This window comes from Chenopodium album, chromosome 5 (genome assembly GCF_948465745.1).
Source record: "Chenopodium album chromosome 5, dcCheAlbu1.1, whole genome shotgun sequence".
NCBI classification, from domain to species: Eukaryota; Viridiplantae; Streptophyta; class Magnoliopsida; order Caryophyllales; family Amaranthaceae; genus Chenopodium; species Chenopodium album.
Genome location: NC_137838.1, coordinates 51,928,376 through 51,955,161, shown reverse-complemented (window position 1 = coordinate 51,955,161; position 26,786 = coordinate 51,928,376). Strand labels below are relative to the sequence as shown.

Genomic DNA, 26,786 nt, shown 5'->3' with positions numbered 1-26,786 from the left:
ACTGGTACAAAAAATACGCTAAAGAGCATAATGGTGTCAGACAAAAGCAAAACGGGAGCCTAGCTGAAATTGAACAAAACAGCGCCAAAAGACCTTCTTGCCCCTAGTTATGCATTTACAAATGTCTAACTTTTCTCCCTTTAAAATCCGAAAGAGAGAGAATATGGAATCAATATTGTTGGGTCCACTTGGTGAGAGAAATTATTTAATTATTATAAATAATTTCCAAATAAAATATAGAACAAGTATTTAAAAACGACCCAAAAAAATTGGAGTAAGTATTTAACAACGGAGGGAATACCTAACTTGGGTATCGCCCGTGTATGAAAAATTTTACCATTGACGAATGAGCTGACGTAAATACCACGGACCTTTCACGCTACCCACATCTCTTATAGGCTTGTATCCCAAAGCATCCACAGAAATCTAGCAACACACACTCTAATCATGGTGTCAGAAGCTCCCAAGGTATATTTACTACTCTTTTGTTTATTCTATCAATTCTACTCCTTCAGTTGATCAATTTTTTATTTTTTTTTTCTGAATTTTCATAAATTTTTGGCCCTTTTTTTTTAATTTATGCTTGATTACTTCATTTCCTATTAATTTGACGGACATTATGGTTATTTGATTTGTCGCCGGAAAGTTCTGGCTTGCTGATTTTTATTTATTTTTTTAATTTTTGTTTTTTGTTTGTCCGATTGCAGAATTGGTGGTATTTTTCTTTATGACGATTCATATTAGGCGAACCCAAATTATTTTATGACTAAGGCGTTGTTGTTGAGTCCTAATCTTCTGATTTTTATTCTGCATGATATACCTTCGTCTAACTAGGGTTAATTGTTTCGATATAAGAAATTATTGAAAGTCACCTCTTTAGTGTATCTGAAAGGGTAATTCTGTTTAAGAAGTTGAAAATTTTGGATAAAATAATATCAATCAGCTATGAATAAATTTATATAATAGTCACCTGTTTTAGGTTGTTGAGTTTAAAAATCTTATATTTAGTGAGTCCTTTTCTCATCAAATTTTGATTTTGTATGGGCTAGTATTTACCTGTTAGATCACCATGGCTTGGTTGAACTATTTATTTGACATAAAGTAGTTGATTATTACTATTATCGATTGACCTTGGCCCTTGGGTGTACCGAGGAGTGATGATGTTGCCCCAATCAACCCGGTTGTCGAAACATGTGATGCGCCTTTTGTGTGTGGGATGCATCATAAGGAGCATACCTACACCCACACTATTATCTACTAGGTAGCTATTTGTAATTTGCTGTCCCCATTTCCCAAACAGAGTTTTTCATAAGGGATTATTATGAAAGCCTATAATTGCTGCTTAGATGTATCTTGCAGTCTTGTCCTTGTATATGTTCTGTTGTTGAATTTTTTGTTGGTTTGGAATTCTTTTTCATCATTGATTAGTATTGTTCAATGTTAATTACTTCATAGTTTGTACTACAATTGATTAAAGGGTGACTGATAGTTTTTATCAATATTTTGTTCATTTACAAGTACCTGTGAGCAGTATAGGGATGCTTGAGGGGAATGAAGTGTCCATACTTAGTGAGTCGATCCACCACTACTAGGATAGAGTCCCACTCCATGGACTTAGATAATTCCTTAATAAAGTCCATCATATGTTTTCCCACACCTTGTCCGGTATGGATAATGGTTGTAACAGGCCTAGAGGAGATAAGGTCGAGGCCTTGTTCTGTTGGCACACATGACATTGCTTAACATAGGAGGAGACATCTTTCCGCATTCCTGACCAATACCATTCAGCAGCCAGGCGTTGATAGGTGAGTCATGGTATTCCCTGAGCAACCGAGTCCTAAGCTCAGATTTGCTGGGTATGACAACCTGGCCCTTGTACTTCAGCACCCCATTCTCTAGACAAAACCACTTTGGGGCAACTTCTCCCTTCTGGAGCTTTGTTCGCAGCCTTTGCAGAGTTGTATCCTTCTCAATAAAGGCCTGTATCGCACACAAAGTTACCAAAGTAATACATTCCACCTCTAGTGGATATTTGCGAGACAAGGCATATGCTACTTTGTTTGTGGGTCCTGGTTTGTAATGGATGTCGAAGGTGTAGCCCATTAGCTTACTGACCCACCTCTGGTAGGCTTGCCCAATCTCTTGTTGCTCTAACGAAAACTTTAAACTCTTCTAGTCTGTTCAAACTATAAAGTGTCTGGCCAGGAGATAGTGTCTCCATTTTTCTATTGCAAACACGATAGCCATTAATTCTTTCTCGTAATTGGCCTTACTCCGAGCTCGCATTCCAAGTGCCTTGCTGAAATAAGCTACTGGATGCACACCTTGCAGTAGTACAGCCCCCAGACCATGCTTTGATGCATCGGTTTCCACCACGAAGGGCTGGCATAGCCAGAATTGGTGCTTGAGTCATAGCTACCTTCAATGTGTCAAAAGCTTGAGAAGCTTCCTGTGTCCAACCTCAATTATCCTTTCGAAGTTGGTCAGTTAGGGGTCCTGCAATCACAGTATAATTGTGTATGAATTTTCCGTAGTAGCCCGTGAGCTTCAGAAAACCTCTGAGTTCCTTAAGATTTTTATGTACTGGCCAATCCACCTTAGCTTGGATTTTGCGCTGTCCACTTCCACTCCCTGAGCTGATATCACATGACCCAAGTAGGCCACACGCTCCTTCCCAATTTCACACTTCTTAAGGTTTGCATAAAACTGATGTGAGGCCAGAGTGGAGAGAACTTGCTGCAAGTGAACCCTATGTTCCTCCATGGAATGACTGTAGACAAGTATATCATCGAAAAAACCAAGACAAACTTGCGGAGCGGAGAAAAGGTCTGAAAACCTCATTCATCAAAGACTGAAATGTCGCAGGGGTGTTTATAAGACCGAAGGGCATTACTAAGAACTCGTAATGCCCTTCATGCTATGTTACTCGGACTCTTTCATTTACTTCACGTGTCCGTGTAGACACGACACGTGTCGGACACCAACACCGAAACTTGGACACTTCATTTTTAACTAATAACACAACTTTTTCGACACGTGTCGGACACCGACACCAACACTTAGACACTTCATTTTTAACTAAAAACACAACTTTTTCCAAGAAAATGGACGAGTCCGATGCTTGGACACCCGTGTCTAATTTGACACTTCATCCGAGTCCAAGTAACATAGCCTTCATGTGTGCGGAAGGCTGTTTTGGGTACACTATCCTGCCTGACCCGAATCTGGTGGTATCCGGACTTGAAATCTAACTTTGTAAACATCGAAGCACCATGTAATTCGTTAAGAAGTTCGTCGATAACATGAATAGGAAATTTATCTGGGACTGTTTCTTTATTCAGAGCTCTGTAATCAATCAACACAGAACCTCCACGAGCCATTCTTTTTCTTAACTAATAATACAGGACTGGAATATGCACTAATAGAGGGTTGTATTATACTTGCCCTTAGCATGTCCTTCACCAACATCTCAATCTCTTCTTTCTGATACCGAGGGTATCTATACGGCCACATGCTAATGGGGTCGGTCCCATTTTTTAAGAGAATCGCATGCTCAATCTGCCTCGGAAGTGGGAGGACCTCCTGCATGTGAAAAACTTGCTGAAACTCCTTGATTAACGGTTTAAGATAGGCAGGAGTGTCCAGCTCTGCTTCCTGAGTGCCCTCTAGGTGATTGAGCTCCAGCAGTAACCCATGCCCTTCCTTTTGAAGAGTTTTTACCATTGCCTTCAGTGTAATACAAGATCTCCCTAACTGAGGATTGCCCTTCAGAGTCACCATATCCCCTCCAGCTTGGAATTTCAGAGTCTGGGTTTTCCAATTGGAGGTGATAGAACCAAGCTTCTCGAGCCATTGAATACCAAGAATGAATTTCCCTATGGTAAAACAAGGAAATCCTTGATGATGGTCGGTAAATTCCTCAATAAAACTCCCTTCTTTCAAGAGGAAGAGATTCTCTCCAAAACTACTACTCACAACTTTTCTGAATGATACTACTCCCTTTCCCTCTTCTCTATTTAATACATTATTCCCTGTAACAAACTAACAGCTCAGAATAACAAACTTCTCTCAGATTACTTAATTGCCTTTTTCCTCACAAACTTCAGTAACAGAATTATTCCACATCAGCTAGCAAGTTGCATCAAGTTGCTGCTACTGGTTTGGCCTTCCTTCTAGCATAACAGTATGTTTGGATAAAGAAAGGGGAAGGAAAAGAAGGGGAGGAAGGAGAAGAGGAGGAGAGGGAAGAATGGTGAGTTTCCTTCCCAATCTCTCCGTTTTTGGAGGGATGAGTTTCCTACAATTTAATCTCTCCATTTCTCTCCCCTCCAATTCCCTTACTTCCTCATTTGTTATCCAAATGAAAGATATCACATCTCTCCATTTCCCTCCCCTTCTTTTCCTTCCATTTCCTTCTATCCAAACACACCGTTAGTGTTTTAGGTTTGGAGAATTGGTAATTTTGACGCTTTGAGGAGCTTATATCCCTTAGAAATTAGCATTTGGCAGTGACTTTTGGCCTTTTGAGCGTGTACATTGTGCCGAATGCTGGTAGCAAGGCCTAAATAATATAGGAGATTAGTGAACTTATTATTTAGACAATTATCTTTTGCATTGAATTCTCAAATATCATGATCTATTGACTATATCATAATACAGTGTCACAGTATTTCTTTTCTTCATGCTTTACAGGATCCTAGGGAAGAACTCATCCAAGCATGGTACATGGATGACAGTAATGAGGATCAGAGGCTTCCTCATCACAAGGAACCTAAAGAATTTGTTTCTCTGGAGAAACTTGATGGTGTGTTACTTGAACTTTTCTTCATTTTGCACAACATTTTTACTCTAGCATGTCATTTATTTTTTTCCTTCTCTTGTAACCTGAAGAACTTGGGGTTCTGAGTTGGAAATTGGATGCTAATAACTATGAAACTGACGAGGAATTGAAGAAAATTCGTGAAGCTAGAGGATATACCTACACGGTATTAATTTTTCTTGCTTATTTATTTATTCTTTTGAGGAGAATATGAATTAAACATGTTTTATTTTTGACTTTTGGTCACCTCACACACTCTTTACGCGTGAAGGATTTCTGTGAGGTATGCCCTGAAAAGCTTCCAAATTATGATGAGAAGATTAAGCATTTCTTTGAGGAACATCTGCACACTGATGAAGAAATCCGCTATTGTGTAGCTGGAAGCGGTAATGTTTGAGCTTGCAATTTTTAAAAATTATTTTGTTATTTTCTTTTTCCATGGAGCAAGAGAGAAAGAGGAGAGGAGGTGGTGTTTATGCTAGAGGAAAAATAAACTGATATTTGTGTATAATTCTTTGTTTAAGGGTATTTTGATGTGAGGGATCTTGATGATAAATGGATACGTGTATGGGTGAAGAAAGGTGCTATGATTGTATTGCCTGCAGGAATTTACCATCGGTTTACTCTGGATTCAGACAATTATATTAAGGTATGATTATTGGTATCTTTATTCATCTTGATATCAAATTTACACATTGTGCTTGTCATAATGAGATATTTCTTGAAAAATGAGGACAAAGATAAAGATTAGAAATCAAACTCTCCTCATACTTTATGTAGATTTCTGGTCGGTGATATATGAGCGTTTCAGCTCTTGAGCATATAAAGTATTATCTCTAACCTGAATAAATTCATGAGAGTTCAAAACTTTCTTTAACCAGATGTGTAATAGCTTTCCTTTGCCCTATAGGCCTTGTATGTTATTGACTTATTGTGTATTCTTTCTCTTTTCATCTGCGAGCCTTGAATATTTGTACATCACATCTTCATTCATTATTTCACTTTTACTTAAGGTAGCTTAACTTTGTGTAGGCCATGAGACTGTTTGTTGGTGATCCAGTTTGGACACCCCATAACCGCCCTAACGATGATCTGGCTGCCAGGTATGTGCTGGCATATTCCCTTACGAATTGGTAAATAATGAACCAATGTTTGTGTGACTAATAAATTGGATCTCTACTTATTGTTTTCAGGAAGGAGTATCTTGAAAATTTCGTGAACAAGGGCACTTCTAACCAGGTCTTTGATGCTACAGCATGAGCCACTTTCTTCAGACAAAACTAGGTGTTGATAAAGTTATGCTGGAAATCTACAAATACCATGCTGTTGATGATGCAGAATGAACAGCTTGCTGTAGGGAAAAATAAAGATATTGAACTGTGTAATTGCGTTGTATGTCTACAAGTGCAGATATGTATTGGTGAGGGGATCTTGTAGAATTTTAATTTGCTTATGGACTACATCTGTAAATTGGCCATTTATGTTGGTGTTTGGCTCATTGGAGCACAATAATAATAATAGTGTAACACCTCAAATTTGCCCTTATTTCATTGGGGTTTCAATCAGTTTTTGGGACAAGGATTTAAGTAGATATAAAAAGGTTTTCATAGGACGGTAGGAGTATTATTATATCTTTTTTTAAGAAAATTACTTGGGCCACTATGTAAACAACAATTCATCATTTGCATTTTTGGTTTGAATCCAAATTAGTCAACTCTAATGGGATTGGTTTGGATTTTATAGAAATCATAATCTAAAAACCAAGCTATAATACAAGTTTTTTAGTGCTCGACTGCTTGTGTCAAATCCAAATCAAAAACCAAAACTTCCATCCCTGTTACCAATTGCTCTTTTTATAACTGGTATTAATTAGCTTATGATTCCCACTTTATTCACTTTCATTTCCAGCACACAGTTGTAATCCATGGTTAATCTGTGGTTATTGCTGCTTTTCCATTCAGTTTCTGCTGTTGATAAGGAGGAACCTGACTGTACCTCATTCAGTTTCTGCTGTTAATACTCATTTGTACGAACCATGTCTCAAATTATATCTATTTTGATAATGACTACAACCAGTTTCCTCTATTGAGGCAATGCTTCCCTCCAACGGAAAGAAAAGTACATCAACTGAGGCTTTCAATCCTGCTAATCAAAGTAACTTTTTGCAACATATTCACCTAACGTACAGCCAAAGTAAGGATAAAAAAATAGAAAGTGGCAAAAGAGGGATCTATAAAACAAAACAGCCAAAATACACTCTGTTTTTTCGTATCTAAATCTAGTAAACGGCAACAAAAAAATTAATAGCTGCAGCTCAAACACGGTTGTAACCCACAGACTTGCTGAACAGTTTACGAATGTAAACGACTTGAAGCCCACTAGCTGCTATCAGCATCAAATATTCGGCCAATGTATAAAAGATGACACGCTTTCTAGTGCTCTCGTTTGCTGCAGCAAAGAAGCATGCAAAATAGTTCAGTTAGGTTGCAAACAGCAAATAAATAATTATAAAAAATAAGCCAAATCAACTAACTAGTATCGATGTTAATGCAGAATATTAATAAGTTACAACCTTGTAATGATAAGAGAGGCTTTTACATGCCTCAAAGTGATAGGAACGTGAACTTGAGTAGTATCCAACTTTTCATGTAATAATCATTTATTCAACTATAAATTTTCCACAAATTAAGAGAGAGAACTAGAACAATAGAATAGGAATTGAAAATCAAACATGTAAGATACATCCTGCCAACAGGAAGTAACCTAAAAAAGCTGTATGGCACAGTAATAAAGATGCAAGACTCGTAGCACATCCTCAATGAGATAAATTCTCCAGGAAAAAGTTCTCTAGTCCCAAAGATATAAGAAAATTCCATTCACAGTTCCTTCAGCAGTCAAAATACAACAGACAATCTGATGCATTGAAAAGCAGGAAATGTGAAGCTTAAACTGATAAATATAGCAAAATTTATAGGTATATATTTCAACAAAAAACGGACTAAAAAATGTTTTGAACCAAGAGGGGATCCTCACACACCAACACCTTCAATTGAGTCCAAAAGACACCGCAGTTGAAAAATAAGTCATAAAAATCAAGTGAACAGAAAGAGAAACAGAAACTTAAATAACACGTTTCGTCAGTGGAACAAAAATGCCAGCTCCATCTTTATAGTTAATTTACTGAATCTCCCAAAGAAACTTAAATCACTGACCTCACTCAGAAAATTGCAACCTAAAATTGCATGCATAAGTCATGCAAGAATGTTAATATGATGCTTAGTGTATCAACCACTTCTCTAACAGTCAAGCAAGCAAAGGTTTTCTGGCTACAATGGTGCCAAGAAAAATTGTATCAGAGCCTCAGAGGGGTGCTAGTTAACTAATTTCTAAGCAATCAAATTCTGCACATTCGTCAGAAGCCATTGGGTTCTCCTGGGATCGGGTTTAAATGAGTGCACCAACAAAGTAAAGATACAGATTTTATCCTCTATCAAACCTGTGTATACTCCTTAGGTATTTGCTGAAGTCAAATGTATTATGAGATCCAGACAATATGTTAAATGGATAATAACAAGTTATCTTCATCTATATTCCCTTTTATCTAATGCTACATCACACATTGTAAGCCCACTTTCTCCATGTCCTTTTTAACTCCCTTCATTCAATTCATCTTAGGTCTTCCTTGACTACATTTGAAGTCTCCAATACCCCAACTCTCCACCTTCTTTACTGGTACATCTTCCCATCGACATCTTACATACCCAAACCATCTGATTCTTCCTGTCTTATTCTCAATATTGAATTGCAACTTTAATGTACAATTGTACATTCCCAATGTTATCCCTCAATGTAACTTTCCTCCAAAAATGTACATTCCTAATGTTATCCCTCAATGTGTTCCCACGCATCTCTACTACACTCATCGCTTAATGTGTTTCTTCATAAACTCCAAATATTCCAATCCATACAATAATGTTGGTCTAGTTGTCTTCTTATAGAACTTCCCTTCTGAGCTTTAAGGTATATCCCGAAATTACCCAGTCAATCCCTGCTTTGTTCTCCATACTCCATTTGAGCCACCCATACTTAATTCTATGAGTTACGTCCAGATTTACGTTTCTGTTTCTATGTAGAATCAACCAGAGGTACTTAAAACATTCATTAACAAAAAACTCCTTAATGTCTATACCATCCATTATTCCAGTGTCACAGCATCTTAGCTTGACTCCCTTTTAATGCCAACACTAGTGTGTGACCCCGGGCTTTGCCCCGGGTGACACTTTGATAATTTTTATTTTAGACACTTTAAAAGACATGTTAATTTTTTTTATTATGGCCGTATGGGTATTTTATTTTTATTTTTATTTTTTTGAAACCATATTATGAGTATATTCTAATATAAAAAAATAAAAAAAATAAAAAAACTAATTTTGGATTTTTTTATTGTGTTTATTCTATATTATAATACTTTTATGTATTTATATATAAATGTGGATTAAAAGATCAAGAATGAATGTGAGTGTTTTTTTAAATAATTATATACACTTATGTATATTTCTTTTTCATATTTATAATATGTGTGATAATTGGTTTAGATGGTTGTAAAGTCAATTTTGTTATGAGTGGTTTGGGGTTTGAATCTCCGACTCTTCATATTTTTAATAATATGAGATGTGGCGTTATGAAGTGTTTATGAAGTGATGTGGCAAAGTGACATGGCGACATGAATTGTTTGTGAAGTGACATGGCGACATGAATTGTTTGTGAAGTGACATGGCATAATATAGAAGAGTCTACGTGGCACATGGACGATTTTATAAACGCCTTTTAATATATTAGTATAGATGACACTCCATGTACTATGCTTTACTCCTACCAAGACTAAACCTCCTAATTTTAGTTTTTATAGCCATGTCTTTTTTTTTTTTGAAAACTTGTTTTTATAGCCATGTCTCTAACTTTACAATAATCCCAGCTTTTGTTTCATCTATCAAAACGATATCATCTGCAAAGCAAACACCACAAACACCTCATCTTGGATAGACCTTGTTACTTCATCAAAACTCTTTTGAAAAGGGAAGGGCTTAGGGCTGACCCTCAGCAAAATCCAATTGTAATTGGAAAATTCTTTGTTAATCCAGAACTTAACATTTGTTTTGGATATACCTTGTAAAGATGATGTGTACAGTGAAATTTCAATATTCAATATATCAATATCAAATATTTGGGGGGACCTGGGATAGAAATTTAGCAAGTGGTCTACATTTTTTTTTTTCAAGATAAAACCTTATACCTACGTCAAATTTCATTATAAAAAAAATTATCAGATTCACTCCTTATAACAAATGAGGTGTCTGGTTCCTTGGAGCATGGTGAAGATAAACCAACAAAGAAGTCTCACAGCTTCAAAAGATTGCTAATCAAGGTGAGCAACAAAGACACAGCAGACCAGCTGACTAGCCTTTATGTTCATCTCCTTATTTCAATAAAACACTTAATTTTAAACAAAAGGAAAACAGGACAACAGGAGTGTAGATCTGCTAGAAAATTCAGATGTTTTCATTTTGTCATAGTAGATTCAAGTCCTATGGACACCCTTATAAGCCAGGAATATGCTCAAGATAAATTCAGTCCTACAATCACAGTGATTATCCCAAAGATAGATTTACATTGATTCAAAGACAGATCCCAGATCTTTTAATGAGGTCACAGCATGTAAATAAAACTTGAGATCAGCCTTATGAAATACATCTTTGAAAGTTTCATTGACAATTCTCCTTTATTTTCATATTAAATATTTCTGCTTCCAAGCAACCTAGACTCTCAGTTGGCTTTGGCATGCATACATCATTGCTTTTTTCAAACAAACTAAAATAATACATAGATTAGAATATGATGCTATCTACAAATAATCATAGTATACTAGCATTAATTTGAGGAATATGGTAGTCTGTGGGTCTCCCTATATTGGCAATATTGAGATTCAGGAGATGTGGTCCCCTAAGTCTTCGGTGAACAATTCTTTCTTCACCTTCACCTTCTCTCACTAAAAAAATAGGCAATCTCTTGCAGTTGAAAGCCATACCAGTAAAAAATAACAAAACATTCATAATGCCCATGGGCCCGTCTCACATTTTTAAAAAAGGACGAGAAAAAAAAAGATAACATCATTGTAATTTAGTAAGTATTTATTTATAGAAATACAATAGGAACTTACTATGACGATGACGTGTATCACGTGCTTTCAAATACTTCTGCTCTGCCGTTACAGACTCCAGTGCTTCTCTGAGCTCAGCAATTTTGACATTGATTGGGTCCAAGTGCTCTACATAGCAGTACAACAACAATGTGTAAAACGTGAAAGACTGACAAAAGTCTAAGAACATCAGCATACTCTCTAAGAAAAAGAATATTTAATTGATGGAAACATTCACAAACCATCTTTTGCAATATTATGCTCGCTTGGAATATGGCCAACGTGAATGTAGAAAGAGACGGTCTCTGGTGCTGAGTATGGATTGTGAAAACAGAATTTATACATCCCACTTCGGGGAGCTTTCAGTTCAAACTTGTCACCAGCTGTTCCTTTCTGATTATGGACAACATTACCTGCCGGGGATGTCACCTGCAATGAAGCCACAATAATCACATATGAACCAATTGGGAGCGAGTACATAGATTCAGCAATCAGGCATATGGTTACATAACTGGAAAAAAGTACAGCTTTGAAAGCACACATGGTAGGAAGGTATATCCTGACCAGACAGTGAAAGCATCTTCCATATTAGATCAGACAAAAAATATAAGAGAGAGAGAGAGAGAGAGAGGGGGGGGGGGGGGGGGAGGTATGTGTGGTTTCACTAATCTTTTAAATTTGCTGTGGACTGCAATTAGTTTTACAATAATCCACTAATCATCTAATTAACGAATGCGAGAGCAAAACCAGAGTTTGACTTGTGCAAACCATTATTTATTATAATGCTCCCACGCCTGATCTGCTCACTAAAGAGGCTAGCAAACTGTTTCATGGCTACTAGCTACAGCAGATTTTTCAAGGAACATGCTTAGTAGATGTGCAGATGATTCTTGACACCCAACTATGCAAGTAAACAATCTTTCTCAATTTATGAACAGAGATTTCTTTCAGCTATATGACTCCTTGAATGGGGAAAGTCAAGAAAGTCAAGACTTAAGACTTTCAAGACAATTAAACATTCTAACGCCATCTTTCGTTTTCTTCTTTTATTTTTCAAAATATAATTAGACAAAATTCATATTATGAAGATGTCTTCAACAAATTGCTGGAAACCCCTGTTCAGAAGCATCATGCTGAGTCTGACAAGAACCTATCCTGCCTTATTGCTAAATAGTTTGACTAAGCTTCTCTTTTACTTCTATCCTGAAATTTATGTTTTCCTATCTTTTGATACTTGTATATGATATGATGTATCCACTACAATAGGTATAAAAATATTATCAATATTTTCAGTGACGGACCATTGGATACACAAAAACAATTCTGAATTGTTGCTCTATCTAACTTGATAGACCTTAGTACATACTCATATTACATAAGACTCATAACTCATAATGATATAACATTTGTACGTAACTTAAAAATAAATAAAGAATCCCTTGTCAATTTCCATAGTAATACAACTCTACCTCAAATATGTATGCATTTTTTTCCTTAAATTTTCATTCCTACTTGTTACTACTTGGAAATAAAATTTGATTGGAAATAAAAATTTGTAAAGCTAAACACATATTAGGATATGTAATGTATTATTCAAAGCGTTACTATGGACTTTGGCATGTGATCTTCCAAGCAAAACAATACATGGATTCATTACCATAAGTCCATTACTATGACTCATTATTGTCAACCAAACACCTATACCCATAAGTACTATCGATAATTCCAGAAAATGTCAAGTTCAAACACCTATACTCGAACTTTAATCAGCATCATCTCTAAGCTAATGGAAAAAGCTCAATTGTAAGTTGTAAAGCTTTAATTTATAATGAAAATGTCACAATATATTAACTTCGTATTAAAAAATAATAAATCGAAATAGTTGGATTAACGTCAAATGCTTCTAAATTTACTCCGATACCACACCTGAAGACTCATCAGCAAAATCTCTAGCTATTACTCGTAAAAAACAAACATTGTAAGCTGGACATGAGCTACTTCGAAGTCTAATATAAGCATCAATGAATCGGAATTGCACTGCCTTTCCCAATATCTTACTCCGTACATGTATAAATATAATCTTGTAAATAAAATTAGATTACCCAATAATTTTCGCCCGGCTGAAAGCTGATCAAAACAATTACTAGCTATTACTCGTACAAAACAAGCATTGTAAGCTGGACATGAGCTACATCAAAGTCTAATACACGCATCAAAGAACCAGAATTGCACTGCCTTTCCCAATATCTTCCTTTGTACATCTTTTATGAATCAACATACAACTATAATCTAGTATAAAATTACATTACCCTACAATTTCGAGTCAACCAATAACTACGAAAAAAAAACCTACGCAAATTATTACAAATAATCCACCAAAATATTTCCCCAAAGTGCATCTAATTAAAAAAATCAAAATTTATGTAATTTTTCGACAAATTGAAGATAAACAGATACCACAATAACCCTAATCAACTTAAATCATCAATCAAAAAAATCAAAACTCAACAAAAAAAAAAAAAATCAGAAATTGTAGGAATTAGGAATAAACATACAGTAAAATCGATCCCAGGGTGATCGGAGCTCCAAAAAATATCATGATCAACAACAACGAAGTTTCCAGAAATTGTGTCGCCTTCGTAAAGAACATATTCATAGATACATTCGACATCGTTTACAGTGACGGAGAGAGCAGAGATGTTCGAAACATAGCAGCTCAATAAGAGTCCAAGTATGGTGTAGATCTGAATCAATCGATTTCTCTCTCCTTTAACCGCCATATTTGCCGGCGAAATCCCGGTTGTTTTCCGGCGAAGTTTGATTTGACGGAGAATAGGAAGGGGGGATGTGGAGAAGAATTGCAGAGGTGATTTTATGACGGTGTCGTTTGTTTTTGTTATACAAAATTTGTTAATTTGATGTGGCGTTTTGTGATTGGCGATAACACGTAGGGGAACATGGCTTAGAAGGGAGAAACTAATTTTGTATTCCCTCGAGTTGTTTATTAACTTAATTTTTTATTTATATATCAAATTTTAAATATATGATTGATACAAAATTATTTAGCAATTGACGTGCTTTTGTGACGATTTGTAATCTTTTAGGCATGTAATGACATAAAAAAAATTAAAAATTAGTGAAAAAGTAAATTAAATAAAAAAAAAAAAGTTCAAAGCCAGTTGGGTTGACCCGAACCCAAAACTTTAGGCAAGAATTAAACATTTCTTGGCCCGTAACATTAAGTGATCCGATTTGAGATGACTTAGCTCATGACCCGACCCTGATTGATAGGTCTACATAGTAATAAAATTATACTGTATTAAATTGTGAAGTATATTATTTTAACCGATTATGATATATATTATAAAGGGATGATTTACGTTTTGAACTACTTTTTTCGCTCCAAAAAATATTATGATATAAAAAATAAAATCATAGGATAACCTTTTAGAATTATAATCTAAAACTTTTTTTAGAATAAAATTGTATTTCAATTTGTATATCTGAAATATATGTATTTTATCGAAAATAAAACTATAAACTATAACTTTATCCTGAAATTCTATCCAAGTTTGATTGAAAATAGAATTCTATACTAATTTTTTTCTTTTTTAATCCTAGAAGTCTATTTTGTCCAACGTGGCGCGACACTTGGCGAAAAGTTGGAATGCCAAGTGTCACTGTCTCGTAGTCTGGCTAAAAGTTTAGCTATATATTTATTAGTTATATGATAGAACTAATAGGAGTACAAGATTTTTTTATAAGGAAACTAGTTTGTGGCTCGGACGATGTTTCGCGTTTTGTTTAACAAATTTTGTGTGTAGTTGGCGACACTGTGTGGCTAGCAAATACATGAGTAATCTCTTATAAGGTAATCCTTGTTGATTGAGTAACCTCGACCAATAAGTAACCCCTGAATGAGTATCCCCTGACCAAGTAACCCCTTACCAATCGAGTAACCCCTAATTGATGAGTAACCCTTGACCGATAAAATAACCCCTAACTGAGTTACCCCTAACCAACCGAGTAACCCCAAATTGACCGAGTAACCCATAACTAATCGAGTAACCCTTGACAAAATAACCCCTGAATGACTTGTTGGGGTTTGGTAAGTCCAACTTACCGCGGAAACAACCCCGACCCAAAGAACCACTCGCAATTAATAAAACCATATAGCATAACAAATAAACATAAAAGGATATAATCGGAATTTACCTTTGTAGCGTGCTTCGCCCTCAAAGTCGGGCTCTTACTTGAAAGCTTTAAGCTCCGAAAATACGCGAGCCTCCTAGGAAAATCCACCCGCAAAAACTACTAGCGACTTTTAGGTCCGTTACCTCGAGGTTAGCGAGGTCCGACCAAAACCCGAGTATTATGTGAGTTTAAGAGTTTTTGCTAATGCAATGCTCTTTTGAACTCCTACTCAAGCAAGCAATTCTCATGCCATGCTTTGGCTATTTATAAGGAAGGATAGCTTGTGAATTCCACTCATCTTTCAATGTGGGACTTTTCACAAAAAGATCCCACATGGAAAGATTGACGAATTCAATTCTTAGTTAAATAAACCAAGGAACAAGTAACAAGTGTCACATGGTTAGGTGAGGACCACTTTCCCACTTGGTCCCCAAGGCATTTCACATGCAATGTGAACTAACCATGTGTCACCCAACCTTGAGCCCCAAGTTAGGTTCGGTTGGGCCATTTTATTTTGGCCCGTGTCCATGACCTATCGCCCCGGGTCCACGGCCCTTGCCACATGTGTCGCCATAGTGGCGCGTTGCCACGTGGCACCCTGCTACTAGGTGGTTGCCACGTGTGCTGCCACAGGGCGTTTTGCCATGTGTGCTTCCATGTGGCAAGCTCCTATTGGGCGCGCTTTCCTAGCCTTTCAAGTGGCTAGGATTTTACTTGTTACTTGAAGCAAGTTCCCGTCTCACCAAATCCTAAATTTTGGCTCGTCATTTGAGATTCTCTGACGCTCGGTTTCGACGCTCCAAGCTCGACGAATAGTACACTTGTTCGAAGGACACCATTCCTTTCAATCTCCCACTTGTCCTTCCGGACAAGTGCGCATTTAGTGTACAACCTTTTTCCTATATTGCTTAATGTCTCTTCATGAATTATAAGGTAAGATTATTTCATCATCCTTATTACGTCCAGAAGTGTTTCTCGATTCCGAGTCCGACTGTCAATAAACAGATGATTTCTACAATCCATCCGAGCACGGCCATGCATTTTTACAGTCTCGCTCTACGAGAGGCCTTGTACACAACACAGACATCTTCCCTATTTTAGTAGGGGGACATTCCTAGTCTTGTAATGTAGCTCCTCTTACTGAGAGGACCTAGCCGCCCGAGTGTTGCCGTTATAATCCCCTATTACGGTATACGTTTGACAACATCAAAGCGGACTAGTACTCAAACAAGAGAACTCACAATACTCATGGTCGAGGAAATAGGTTCCGATAGCCATAATGAGAAGTATACTGATGACAATTTTAATCTCTTAAAGTATTCTCATAGGTCGATCCAGTATGGTTCTAAACCAATACCTGTGCAAATGATTTATGACATTCATGTCCTTGTAGCACAAGAAACAGTGCTATAAATCAGACTACACACTAATCTCAATTGGTCATTAATCGTCCATCGTTTAAATGACCTCGATTAGGGATAATTTTCGATTATAATATTCAACGTTCACTTAATAGGTGTTTCCTTACCAAGACTGGTCTTGATACCCTATTTTGAATATTCCAAGAATCGAATGGACTCATTATTTAATTCTAAACCATAATTAAATAGCAAACGGAGTGATAAAAAAATTGCATGAAATTTTAAATTACTCAAAAACCTGAATGGTTCATCTTATGATAAATGGTTTTTCCGAAAGTTTTAAGAGTATCACTCTTTGTAAAACATTTATAGAAATCACACCCATATCTAATATGCTTGATTTCTTTCATGCAATTGTGAATGTTGTCATTCACTTATTGCATTGGTTTAGTTGTAACTACTTTTCTAATCTTAGCATCTTCATTACTGATCACTTTCATAATAAGATGATAAAATTTGAGAGTGTCATTGATTATATGTGATTTAGGATTTATGGTCCAAGTGATGGCTCCCACTCATTTTCATGATTGAGACCTTCAACTTGACAACCTACAATCATTAACGTTCAACAACGAACTTTCCATAGAACATCTTCTTTATTATCGCCATTAAGGCAACAATATTCTCAACATATATTTTAGTAGACTTCCTGATGATGATTTGCTTGGATTTCACTCCAAACGGCTCACAATGATTTGGGATACCCTAATCACTTGTGATCATGGAAATTTTCCTTAAATTCCTGCACATTACACATGAATCCACCTCCATGTTACCATTCTCAAGCCACGACTCATTTTAAGCTCGTGCTTATAAACGACTTCCTTGTTAAGGATCTAATCCTTGTTAAGGCTTATGCTTGCAACATCAATTCTAAAATTGTATTTGTTTCCACAAGTCAAGAACTCATCCTGTTACTTATCCAAGTAGTCTGGATGTTCTTAGCCATAATCTAACGATCTAATACATAGATTCAGGTTGATTGGCGCTTCATACATACTTCACATGCTCTAAGAAAGTAAGTCATGCGATGATTCCATATATCACAACGTACATGATGGATTAAATTGCAGAGTAATTCTCAATCTTATTCCATCAATTTGTCATTTTAGCTCATTCAGTTTCACTGAGTCTTTGCTAAAAAGTTTGTTGTGTGGTATGGTTGAAAGTCTCTATTAGAGTCTTTCATGTTTGACTTAGTATTTAGCCTAGCTTATACTTAGTTCAAACATTTACTTAGTTTTATACATACGGGTCGAAAGTCTTTCAAAGTCCTTCAATTCATGTTTAACACGGTAAACTCCTTTACACGTTCAAACATTTTATTAAGTCTATACAATAGAACTTAATACCCAATACATACTAAGTATCGTCTTTTGCTTGGTCCATTTTCGAAAATACTTTCAAATCTAAGCATTTAGCATTTGATAGTTATTTCACAATAGAGTTCGTAGACTTCTTATTGGACCTTTATATAATTTACTTTTGCTCCCACTAAACTTCTTATTCATAAGAATTTCTATGTTTCTCCATGAGTCAATCCTCTTATTAACTTCATGAGAAAACATGTTCCAATTCCTATATGCAATGCTTCCATTAATCTCATGACGGATTCCTTGAGCTTGCTTTTAAATCTAGCATTTATTTAGATTTTCAAAACCCTTAGACTATTTTCATAGTCACTTCCAAAATCCTATTTTAGGAAGGCGGTTTTGGTATCTATTTTGCCATATTTCATATGAGCAATTTTGCTAAAACAATCACGAAAATATTTTAGCATTCCGATTGGTGAATAGGATTTTATTAAAATCAAGTCCGTGAATTTAATTGTATCCTTTTCAACCAATCTAGCTATGTATGCATATACATTTCCACATTTGTTAGTTTTCTAATTGAAAACTTATTTGCAATCGATGGGTCTTTCACCTTTTATGCAAATTAATCAAGTTTCAAACATGATTTTCAAACATGGGGTCTGTTTCGGATTTTCATGGCCTCTAACCATTATTCGGAATTTGGATTTGTCGTAGCTATCTTACAAGACATTATTTACTATCTAATAGTAAATAGTATGCTTGTAAGTCTTAGGTTTATTTCTAACTTAATAGAAATTTATAGGATTCAATCCAAGCCTTTGGTGAATTCTATACCTATACGGGGCAATTGCATCAACCACTGAGTTTCAAGGTGTAGACACCTAAAAATGTCTTCCCAAAACCAAACCCGATGATGTACACCTTTCACTGCCATTATTGGTCGGGTTGAGTATTTAATCTTTGGAGTGCTTAAATCCATATTCTATCCAATACATTTCATAAATCAACCCATTTCCTAGGTCATTTGCCTAAACCATAACTTGTTATCCACTTTTCGTGTCCACATCGCAAAACCGAGAGAAACTGATTTTATGGCTATGTAATTTTGATCCAATTATTATTTGGTTGATAGGCCTTGAAATAATATTTCCAACCATATATAATAAGCCCAATTTCGAGCTATAACGAAAAAGATATGAGCAAACTAAACTCGGCCCAAAACCAACACCCTTCCACTAAAACTGCCATATCTTAAAATCTACAAATTATTTTAACCTTATTCTAATTGGGTTGGAAATTAGACTTGATAAGCTTTCCAATGATATATTATATGCCTTATTCTAAGTTACGGATCAAAAGTTATGATGATTTTAAAAACGCATAAAAAACTGGAATCGTCGCGCAGGCATCAAAACCACCGTGTCACGCGGAAAAGTGACACGAGAATTCTCAACGTGTCACGGTGACTGGTGCCGTGACACAAGAATTCTCGTGCTTATTTCGGCGTACTTTTCACGCGAAAATTCCCCGCGTCACGGGAGATGATGACGTGGCACGGGGTATAGTACCGTGACACGGGATTTTTCACCGTGTCACGGTGCTTTCCTGTGTGTTTTTCGCGTTTCTTTCCCACGCGCTTAAGAATCTGGTCGCAAAAAATCCACCATGTCACGACATGTCTTCCCGTGTCACGGTGCACATCCCGTGACACGGGATTGCTCCGTGTTTTCTCTGCGTAATCCCTAAACGCGTTTTCACTTCTCGTAACCTAATTATTTCCCGCGTCACTCAGTTTTCCCTCGTGTCACGGAATTTTCTCCCATCTGACGGTGCCTTCCTCTCGTGTGACGGTGCCTGGCATCGTATCATGGTGTTCTCTGCTGTGTCGCGTTGTTATTTTTTAGGGATTTTATCTTTTTAGGGTTCCGTGTGTTCCCTCTGCTCATTTTCCCTATAAATAGGAACCCCCTTTCTGCAGTTTGGGGCATCAAATCCTTCTCTCTTTCTCTCTTTTACACCAAAAATTATTCTATTCTCTCTCTCTCCCCCATATTCTAGGCTTTAAACCTATATTCCTAATTACACCATTCTTCCCTTAAGCATTCCAAGGAGTCCATACTTAACCCGAGGTTCCGTCCTTAAACCAAGGCGTGAAAGATACACATAACTGAGGGTTTGGACCAAATCAACTCTACTTTTTATTTAATTTAATTTAATTTCTATTTGATATATATATTTTTTTTATTGAAGTTACTAACAATTTATTCATGATGTATCGATTTAAAGGAACGCGCGGAATGTGAGTAATTAATTAATTTAATTACTTATTTTATTTTTAATATTGCTAATATCATGATTAGGTTTATTATTATTTTATTTGACTAACACTATTATTTTTGAATTGCTTCTAATATTAATGTTTATTCTATTATTTTTATTGATCACCATATTTCATGTTTAAAGGGAATATGTAATTGAAAATCACACGCCTAATAAGATAATTTGGATAACCGGTTTAGGTTCCTTTTTAATCTTGTTATTTAATTCAAGTGATCACAAATATTTTAGAATTATGTGTTGCATTAATATTCAACCAATTTAGCATAATAATAGTTTGGAGCAAATTAAATCTTTGTTTGTATGCCTTTGAGATCGCAGGAATCACTTTTCACTAAAAGAATCGAGTAGAGGCCAATACGGGCGAATGTGACTTCATGAATCACTTCGTACCATCATCCCCGATCCTCCTTTCGTGGTTCCAAACCATATGGGGTTAGTAATCTCATGGATTATGAATGGGGTGTAACCTTCACGGGTCAATCGTTGTTACCTATCGTTGTCCCTTATTGTGGTTACCTTTTTATGATTCGTGAACGGTTTACAAGTTCGTTAAAAACTTGTTGGCGGCTCCCTACTTTCCTTGTCCCTAATCGTATATGTTAATTCCCACTTCCTATGAGTGCCAAGCATATTCACAACATGCTTAACGTAGGCACACTACGAGCGACGCCTACACAAGGCGCTTCCAAATCCCTTTTATTTTGTAGATCTTACTCCAACATTTCTGATGTTTTGTGCGTAAGGAATTCTATTTTAAGGCACTTGTAAAGTTCTTTTGAGTATTCTTGATCAAGCATTCTCACGAAGTCCTTTTAAGGTCTTCTGAGATTCTCAGTTCTAGTTTGTTGCTAAGCTCGATGGTCATCGAGTTCATTTTCCTCCCACTTGTCGTTTTGGAAATGTGTTACTTCCATAAAGACACCAGTTAGAGCAACAAACACTATGTTCTCAATTAGATTGTGGAGGTAATGCCCGTGGTCTCACTTAAATGCTTACAAAGAGACATATATATTGTCTTTGGGTAAAAGTTCGTTGTAAAACAAACAGTTAGCTCCCTCTTGAGCTATCTTAGCCTTTAATGAGCCATTAAGCTCCCACTCAACCACCTAGCTCTTACTAAGCCGGTGAGCTCCCACTGAATCACTTTGCTCCCACTGAGCCTGTGAACTCCCACTGTGGCTAAGAGTTTTAGACATATACTTGAAAAGACATTTAGAAGATAATTCTATCCATAACTTAATATGGAGTCCTTTCTTAGCTTCAACATTTTGTTTAGTGTAACATTAGTCCTTTGTGCAAATCTTAAGAACTTTATAGGAAGGGATGTGATCCATCATTGTTCGAGTCATTTTAAATGGCATCGAGGTCTCTATGAAGACATACTATGTTCTTCGTGGAGTTATTTATGAAAATTTCAATTTCATAACTTTGTGATGGTCACGCTTGGCTCAAGCAAACATCGCTCAATCAAATCTAGACGTTTTGATATCTTGCCAAGTCGATTCTGTACTTCACTGAACTCTTGAACTATTCAAGGTCAAGTTTGTTCACGTTTGATAAATATAGCCATATTCTTTTAAATTCTTTGTGAAACGTTGAAGTAAATGAATCCTCTTTAGCTTTCGGAGTCAATTGTCTATACCAAGAACAATAGCTCTTTACTTTGTCGGTTTCAACAAGTAAGACTTGCTTGTCTTAGAACGATTCCGAATCGATCAACTATCAAGAGACTATCTAATAAAGCCTTGAGTACGTTCTTATCGATGAGAAATTGCTAAAGATGTTCAGAACGCAAATCATGCCCATGAATTTGAGCTTTTGCTAGTTTATCATGTTAAGATAATGTTTGTTTATAATCAAGCATTCTTGACTCATGGTTTAGACAACCATGCCATTCAAATAAATTTGCAACTATTGCTCATTGCTTTGAAGGTGAGTCTTTCCGTGTGTAAACGGATCAATTGCTGATTATGGAACACAATAATCATTTATTTGTTCCAGCCTTAGCTTAAAGGTCTTTAAACAAAGCATACGTCCTTACAACTGATGTAGCACCACTTGCTTCATTCTTAGCTTATAAGTCGATAACTTAGCTTATCTTCAATAGTTTGAGGTCACTTTCAAAGTGGAATACTTAAGCAGTATCCAATACTTGTGAAGATAACGAATTGCTAAGTTAACTACAATAATATGAACTCATGGGTTGAAATGGAATCTTATTCCTTTTCTTCGTTCCTCGTATCCTATATTTCTTATCATACTTTATCTCATAATCTTTTAAGAACCATTTCTTTAAGAGTCTTTGATTTTTATACTTTGTTAGGCATAATTAAGCATCTAATGCGCCGTAAAACACAGTTCCATCTTTTCCTTTAATTCACGCTTGAATTACTACATCAATGAGTCCTACTCATCTATGTATTAAGTGAAAAGATATGTTGGTTGTCAATATTGACAATTTGAGTTTGCAACTCAATACTTCATGTTTTATCAAAACTACCTAGTATTTTGAATACATGATGTCCAACCGTCCTTTCGAACTTTGTTATAAAAGTCATTTATGAGAATTGTATTTTAGAAATGCTTTACTTTTCTTTGAGAACCATTCTCAAAGATTTCCTTTACCAATCGTGGAAAACAATACAGTTTGATTTGGAATTCTACAAATATAAGTGCAAAGTAAAACCATTTATCAAGTAAATAACATAATAAGTTTGAAAATTAAAGGTATTCATGCAAATCTTCAATCTTATTAAACGTCTTATCCACACATTAAAATTGTCCCCATTTGGCGAGAATAAGTCGATTCCAAGATCCGAAGAAACAAAGAGTGGTTAAGCATGCTTTAGCTTGTCTTAACACTCAATCTCCTAAGGTAAGCAACACTTTGCTAATGGCTCCAAGCCACTCTTGGTTGAATAAATCATCGCATCTAATGCTCTCTCAACAATTTATTCACTTTGTCACGACATGTTAGGACACCATCACTCATATCGTTGAGTAGAACCAAAACCAACTTGCATACTCGGTATGCCTTACGCTCCTTGGAGAGGTAGTGATGCCTCGCTTTGGCGTAGCCCACCACTACCCTCGTTCGGTTGGTAAGTGTTGTTTTGGAATGGCAAGTTTTACTCAATATTTAGGGACCTAGGGTTTCTATGTTGGTTGATTTAAGTGAACTTAATTAATCATCACAACATTCAAAATCCTAAACATGCATCTAACATATAATTTATATACATAAACATATATATATCGAAAAACATAAATAGAGATGCATTTGGCAACTAGCATGACCCCTTGAGATCTTCAAATCTTCAAAAGGTCTTCATTTGCAACTTCATGGCTTCGTCTTCCAAGAATTGACCAAAATAAATGCAACTACTAGTATCTACGATTAGGACTAATCTAAATATTAAGGTACAAAAATACTTAACGGTTTGCAAACCGTATTTAGATTTACAAAAATACATCACGGATCACAGTCCGTATTTTCTATCCTAATCGGGCCCCACTAGTTGCCATTTCATAAAACCGGTGAGAGAATATACCCATTCATCCATTCACTATCTGTGAATGGCCCATGCATTTTACAACGATAAACAAGTAACAATGTATAAACACGCGTGAACTAGTAACTAATCTAGGCGGTTAATCCAATTAACACTTCTAATTAAAACTAGTCAAAGTTGTTTTAACCGGTTATGTAAATAAGCGCAATTAATATTTGAAGCTCCCACTAAATTCCGCATCCAACTCAATTAATCCAATTAATTAAGCCGGTAAAACCCAAAATTTGTCAAAATAAATTTTGCCAATGCCGCTCAAAACCCGATGCCTAGCCTCCAAAATTTTAATTAAAATAATTAAAATAAATTAAAATAAACAAAACGGCCAAATAGAAAAATTAAAACGAGAGGAAAAATTCATCGACTACCCAAGGCTTGCCTAGGAGCCTCGGCCTTGCGTGCTGTGATGCTGCTGGGCACTGCTTGGGAGCGCGTCCTCGATGCGCGTCTAACTGCAGCTGCCTAGCACTGCTACTACGCCTTTCATCCAACTTGCACGCCCCTCATGCACCAAGTCAACACACAGCTCTTCACACACACCTAGCACCACACGCACCAAGCGCAGCAGCCTCGTCCCTCGGCAGCCACATGCGGGCTGTGCGAGCAGCCCAGCTGGCCGAGGGATACACGTGGCTATTATGCCTTGGTTTGCGTGCTTGTGCCTCAGGATTAATTCCCGATTTTGTGTGACATCTCTAATCAATTCTAAATTAATTTTAGAATTAATTCATTGAGAAAAAATGAAAATTTAAACAAGTCTAACTTAAAATAAAATTTCAAAGTGCATCTAACCAAAATAATTCCCAAGAGCCATTCTTTAATTAAATTGGTTAAACTTGGTGTAACAAAAATAAGAGGGCAATTACTCACTATCTTGAGTTTTTGACAAAATAAGAGGGAGTTGGAAAAATGAACATAAGTCCAATAAAGATTCCAACTTTAATACTTGTGAATCCTTGAAAAAAATTATATCTTCCAATGTAAAGATAAATAATTTTCTATCACAAAGTTTCAAACTTTATGATTCCAATTGTAATACCCCATATTTTTATACGTATTTTATTTAAAATATGTATTTTATAAAGTATTTAAATAATTTTAATATTTTAATTATGGAATTTTAACTAATATTTTTATAAAAGGAAAGTTTATTTAATTTCTTTATTTGTAAAAGTTGGGGTTTTATTTTAAGAAAGTTTAATTTTAACAAGTTTTATTAGGGAAGGGATTAGGAAAAACTAAAAGAGGAAAGTTTAGGGAACAAGGGATTGGTTGAGAAGGGGTATAAATATCCCACTTATGAGGCAAATCAACTTTGCCCAGAGTGGAGAAAACCCAAGGTAAACTTCTCTCTCTCTCCTCCTTATTTTTCCTTCTTTTTCTTTTCCCCCTTGCCCCTTTTTTTTTTTCGGCTGCTCTTTGCTTCCCCCACCGCTGCCAGCCATCGGCAGCAGGTGGCCGCTGCTGCCAGCAACCGGTGGCTGCCTTCTTTTTCCCTTTTTTTTCGAGTGTATAAAAAAAAAACTTAGCTTTATTATTTTAATTTAATCTATGCTTAAATCTAAGTGAATTATGAGTTTTGGGATTTGATTTCTGATGTTTGATTATAATTATTATGTCAATTAATTTTTAGATTTGATTTTAATTAAAAAAGCCCCAATTTTTGAAACCCTAGGTTCTTGATTTATGAATTATTGAAGGGTTATGATGTATATTGGTTTAGATCTTTGTTTTAAGTGTTTTAAGGCTTAATTACAATAAGTTTTAATTAAAATAAAGTGCTTGAATTTTATGTAGAACACTTAATATTATGTTTCTTGAAGGAATTTTAATTACCCATAAGTTGGGACTTAATTATGGTGTTTTAAATATAATTTCAGCTTACTTTAATTAAATTATGAGGGGTTTTAAAATAGTATATATATTGCTGGAAATTTGTTTAGAGTGGATTTTAATGCTCTATTATGATTTTAATGTGTAGGAGACTTCGAAGTAAGCAATTTCTACTAGTCGTGGCAATTTTAAGATCGTACTCAAGGTACGTTCGCGTACTTAGCATATTTTGATGATGTAGAATCATGCTAGGCTTGATTTCAATCAATTACAAGTAGTACCATGCTAAGGTTTATGTATGGAATTGTGAATTAATGGTGTTGGTGATTGAATTGTGAAGCATGAATTATTTGTGATGGTTTATGGATTGGAAAATTATATTTCGGGCATGTTGTGTTTGAACCGCACTTTTTTTTATGGCATGCTAGAATGCATGATTAATTAAACTACATGTTTAATTATGTTTGGAATATTGAAAAGGAATTTTATTATGGTTCAAATAATTTTTATTGATGCTTTAAGCATGAGGAAGGACCTATATAAGTGTCTATGTACACAAGGGATAAATTGTATGTTGGTGCCTTTGTGCACTTAAGGTGTTTTTAACACCGAGGGATAGGATTTTTGGCGCTTTATGCGTTTAAGGTGTCTTTGACACTGAGGTAGAATTAAAAAGGGTTCAACATTAAATAATATGTGGTCACTAATTATTCAAGAATTAAATTGGTATGTTTGGTTGATTGAATAATTATTGTTGATTGATTTATTATGCTTTGAGAGTCATCACCAAGTCCAATAACATGTGTAAATAACGTAAAGTGAAAGAGATTACGCACCAAAACTCTTGGAACGTATATACCTTGAGTATGAACAATGGGGGGAGTTATGGGGTTTTATATTTAACCATAACTTCTAATGGAGTACAGGACGCTTTACATTCCTTTTTATTTATTATTATGCGCAGGAATTCCGCCACTTTTGAGTGGTTTTGTCGTTGGCACGGTTAGCTCCCGTGTCAGTTAACCTCAATTTATTTGGGGGAGGTATAGTTGGAAACCCGTTTGATGCGTAATCAACGCTAAATGAATTATTTAGTGT

The 26,786-nt window shown here is 35.8% G+C and overlaps 2 protein-coding genes across 2 annotated transcripts; one reads left to right on the top strand and one right to left on the bottom strand.

The window, feature by feature from the left end:
• The first annotated feature begins 312 nt into the window (after nt 1-312).
• On the top strand, nt 313-6,384 carry LOC145632100 (acireductone dioxygenase 2-like). The gene is made up of 7 exons (XM_081684386.1): nt 313-468; nt 4,693-4,804; nt 4,891-4,985; nt 5,091-5,205; nt 5,344-5,468; nt 5,852-5,922; nt 6,013-6,384. Exons 1-7 carry the CDS (start codon nt 448-450, stop codon nt 6,077-6,079), a joined length of 606 nt encoding a protein of 201 aa, XP_081540512.1. The 5' UTR covers nt 313-447; the 3' UTR covers nt 6,080-6,384.
• Nucleotides 6,385-6,965: 581 nt separating this feature from the next.
• On the bottom strand, nt 6,966-13,940 carry LOC145632099 (transmembrane emp24 domain-containing protein p24beta3-like). Its single transcript, XM_081684384.1, has 4 exons — nt 13,571-13,940; nt 11,258-11,444; nt 11,037-11,144; nt 6,966-7,267 (listed from the first exon to the last, which is right to left on the bottom strand). The coding sequence occupies exons 1-4, from the start codon at nt 13,793-13,795 to the stop codon at nt 7,134-7,136; spliced, it is 654 nt and encodes a 217-aa protein (XP_081540510.1). The 5' UTR covers nt 13,796-13,940; the 3' UTR covers nt 6,966-7,133.
• Nucleotides 13,941-26,786: the final 12,846 nt, after the last annotated feature.

What these genes read in the sequence shown, in the direction of transcription:
- LOC145632099 (XM_081684384.1), bottom strand. Translation starts at nt 13,795, where the DNA reads ATGGCGGTTAAAGGAGAGAGAAATCGATTGATTCAGATCTACACCATA. An exon ending in ACCCTGGGATCGATTTTACT is followed by an intron (nt 11,445 to 13,570) that starts GTATGTTTATTC and finishes GCTTCATTGCAG; the next exon opens with GTGACATCCCCGGCAGGTAA. An exon ending in GCATAATATTGCAAAAGATG is followed by an intron (nt 11,145 to 11,257) that starts GTTTGTGAATGT and finishes ACTGCTATGTAG; the next exon opens with AGCACTTGGACCCAATCAAT.
- LOC145632100 (XM_081684386.1), top strand. Translation starts at nt 448, where the DNA reads ATGGTGTCAGAAGCTCCCAAG. An exon ending in TGGTGTCAGAAGCTCCCAAG is followed by an intron (nt 469 to 4,692) that starts GTATATTTACTA and finishes CATGCTTTACAG; the next exon opens with GATCCTAGGGAAGAACTCAT. An exon ending in CTAGAGGATATACCTACACG is followed by an intron (nt 4,986 to 5,090) that starts GTATTAATTTTT and finishes TTACGCGTGAAG; the next exon opens with GATTTCTGTGAGGTATGCCC.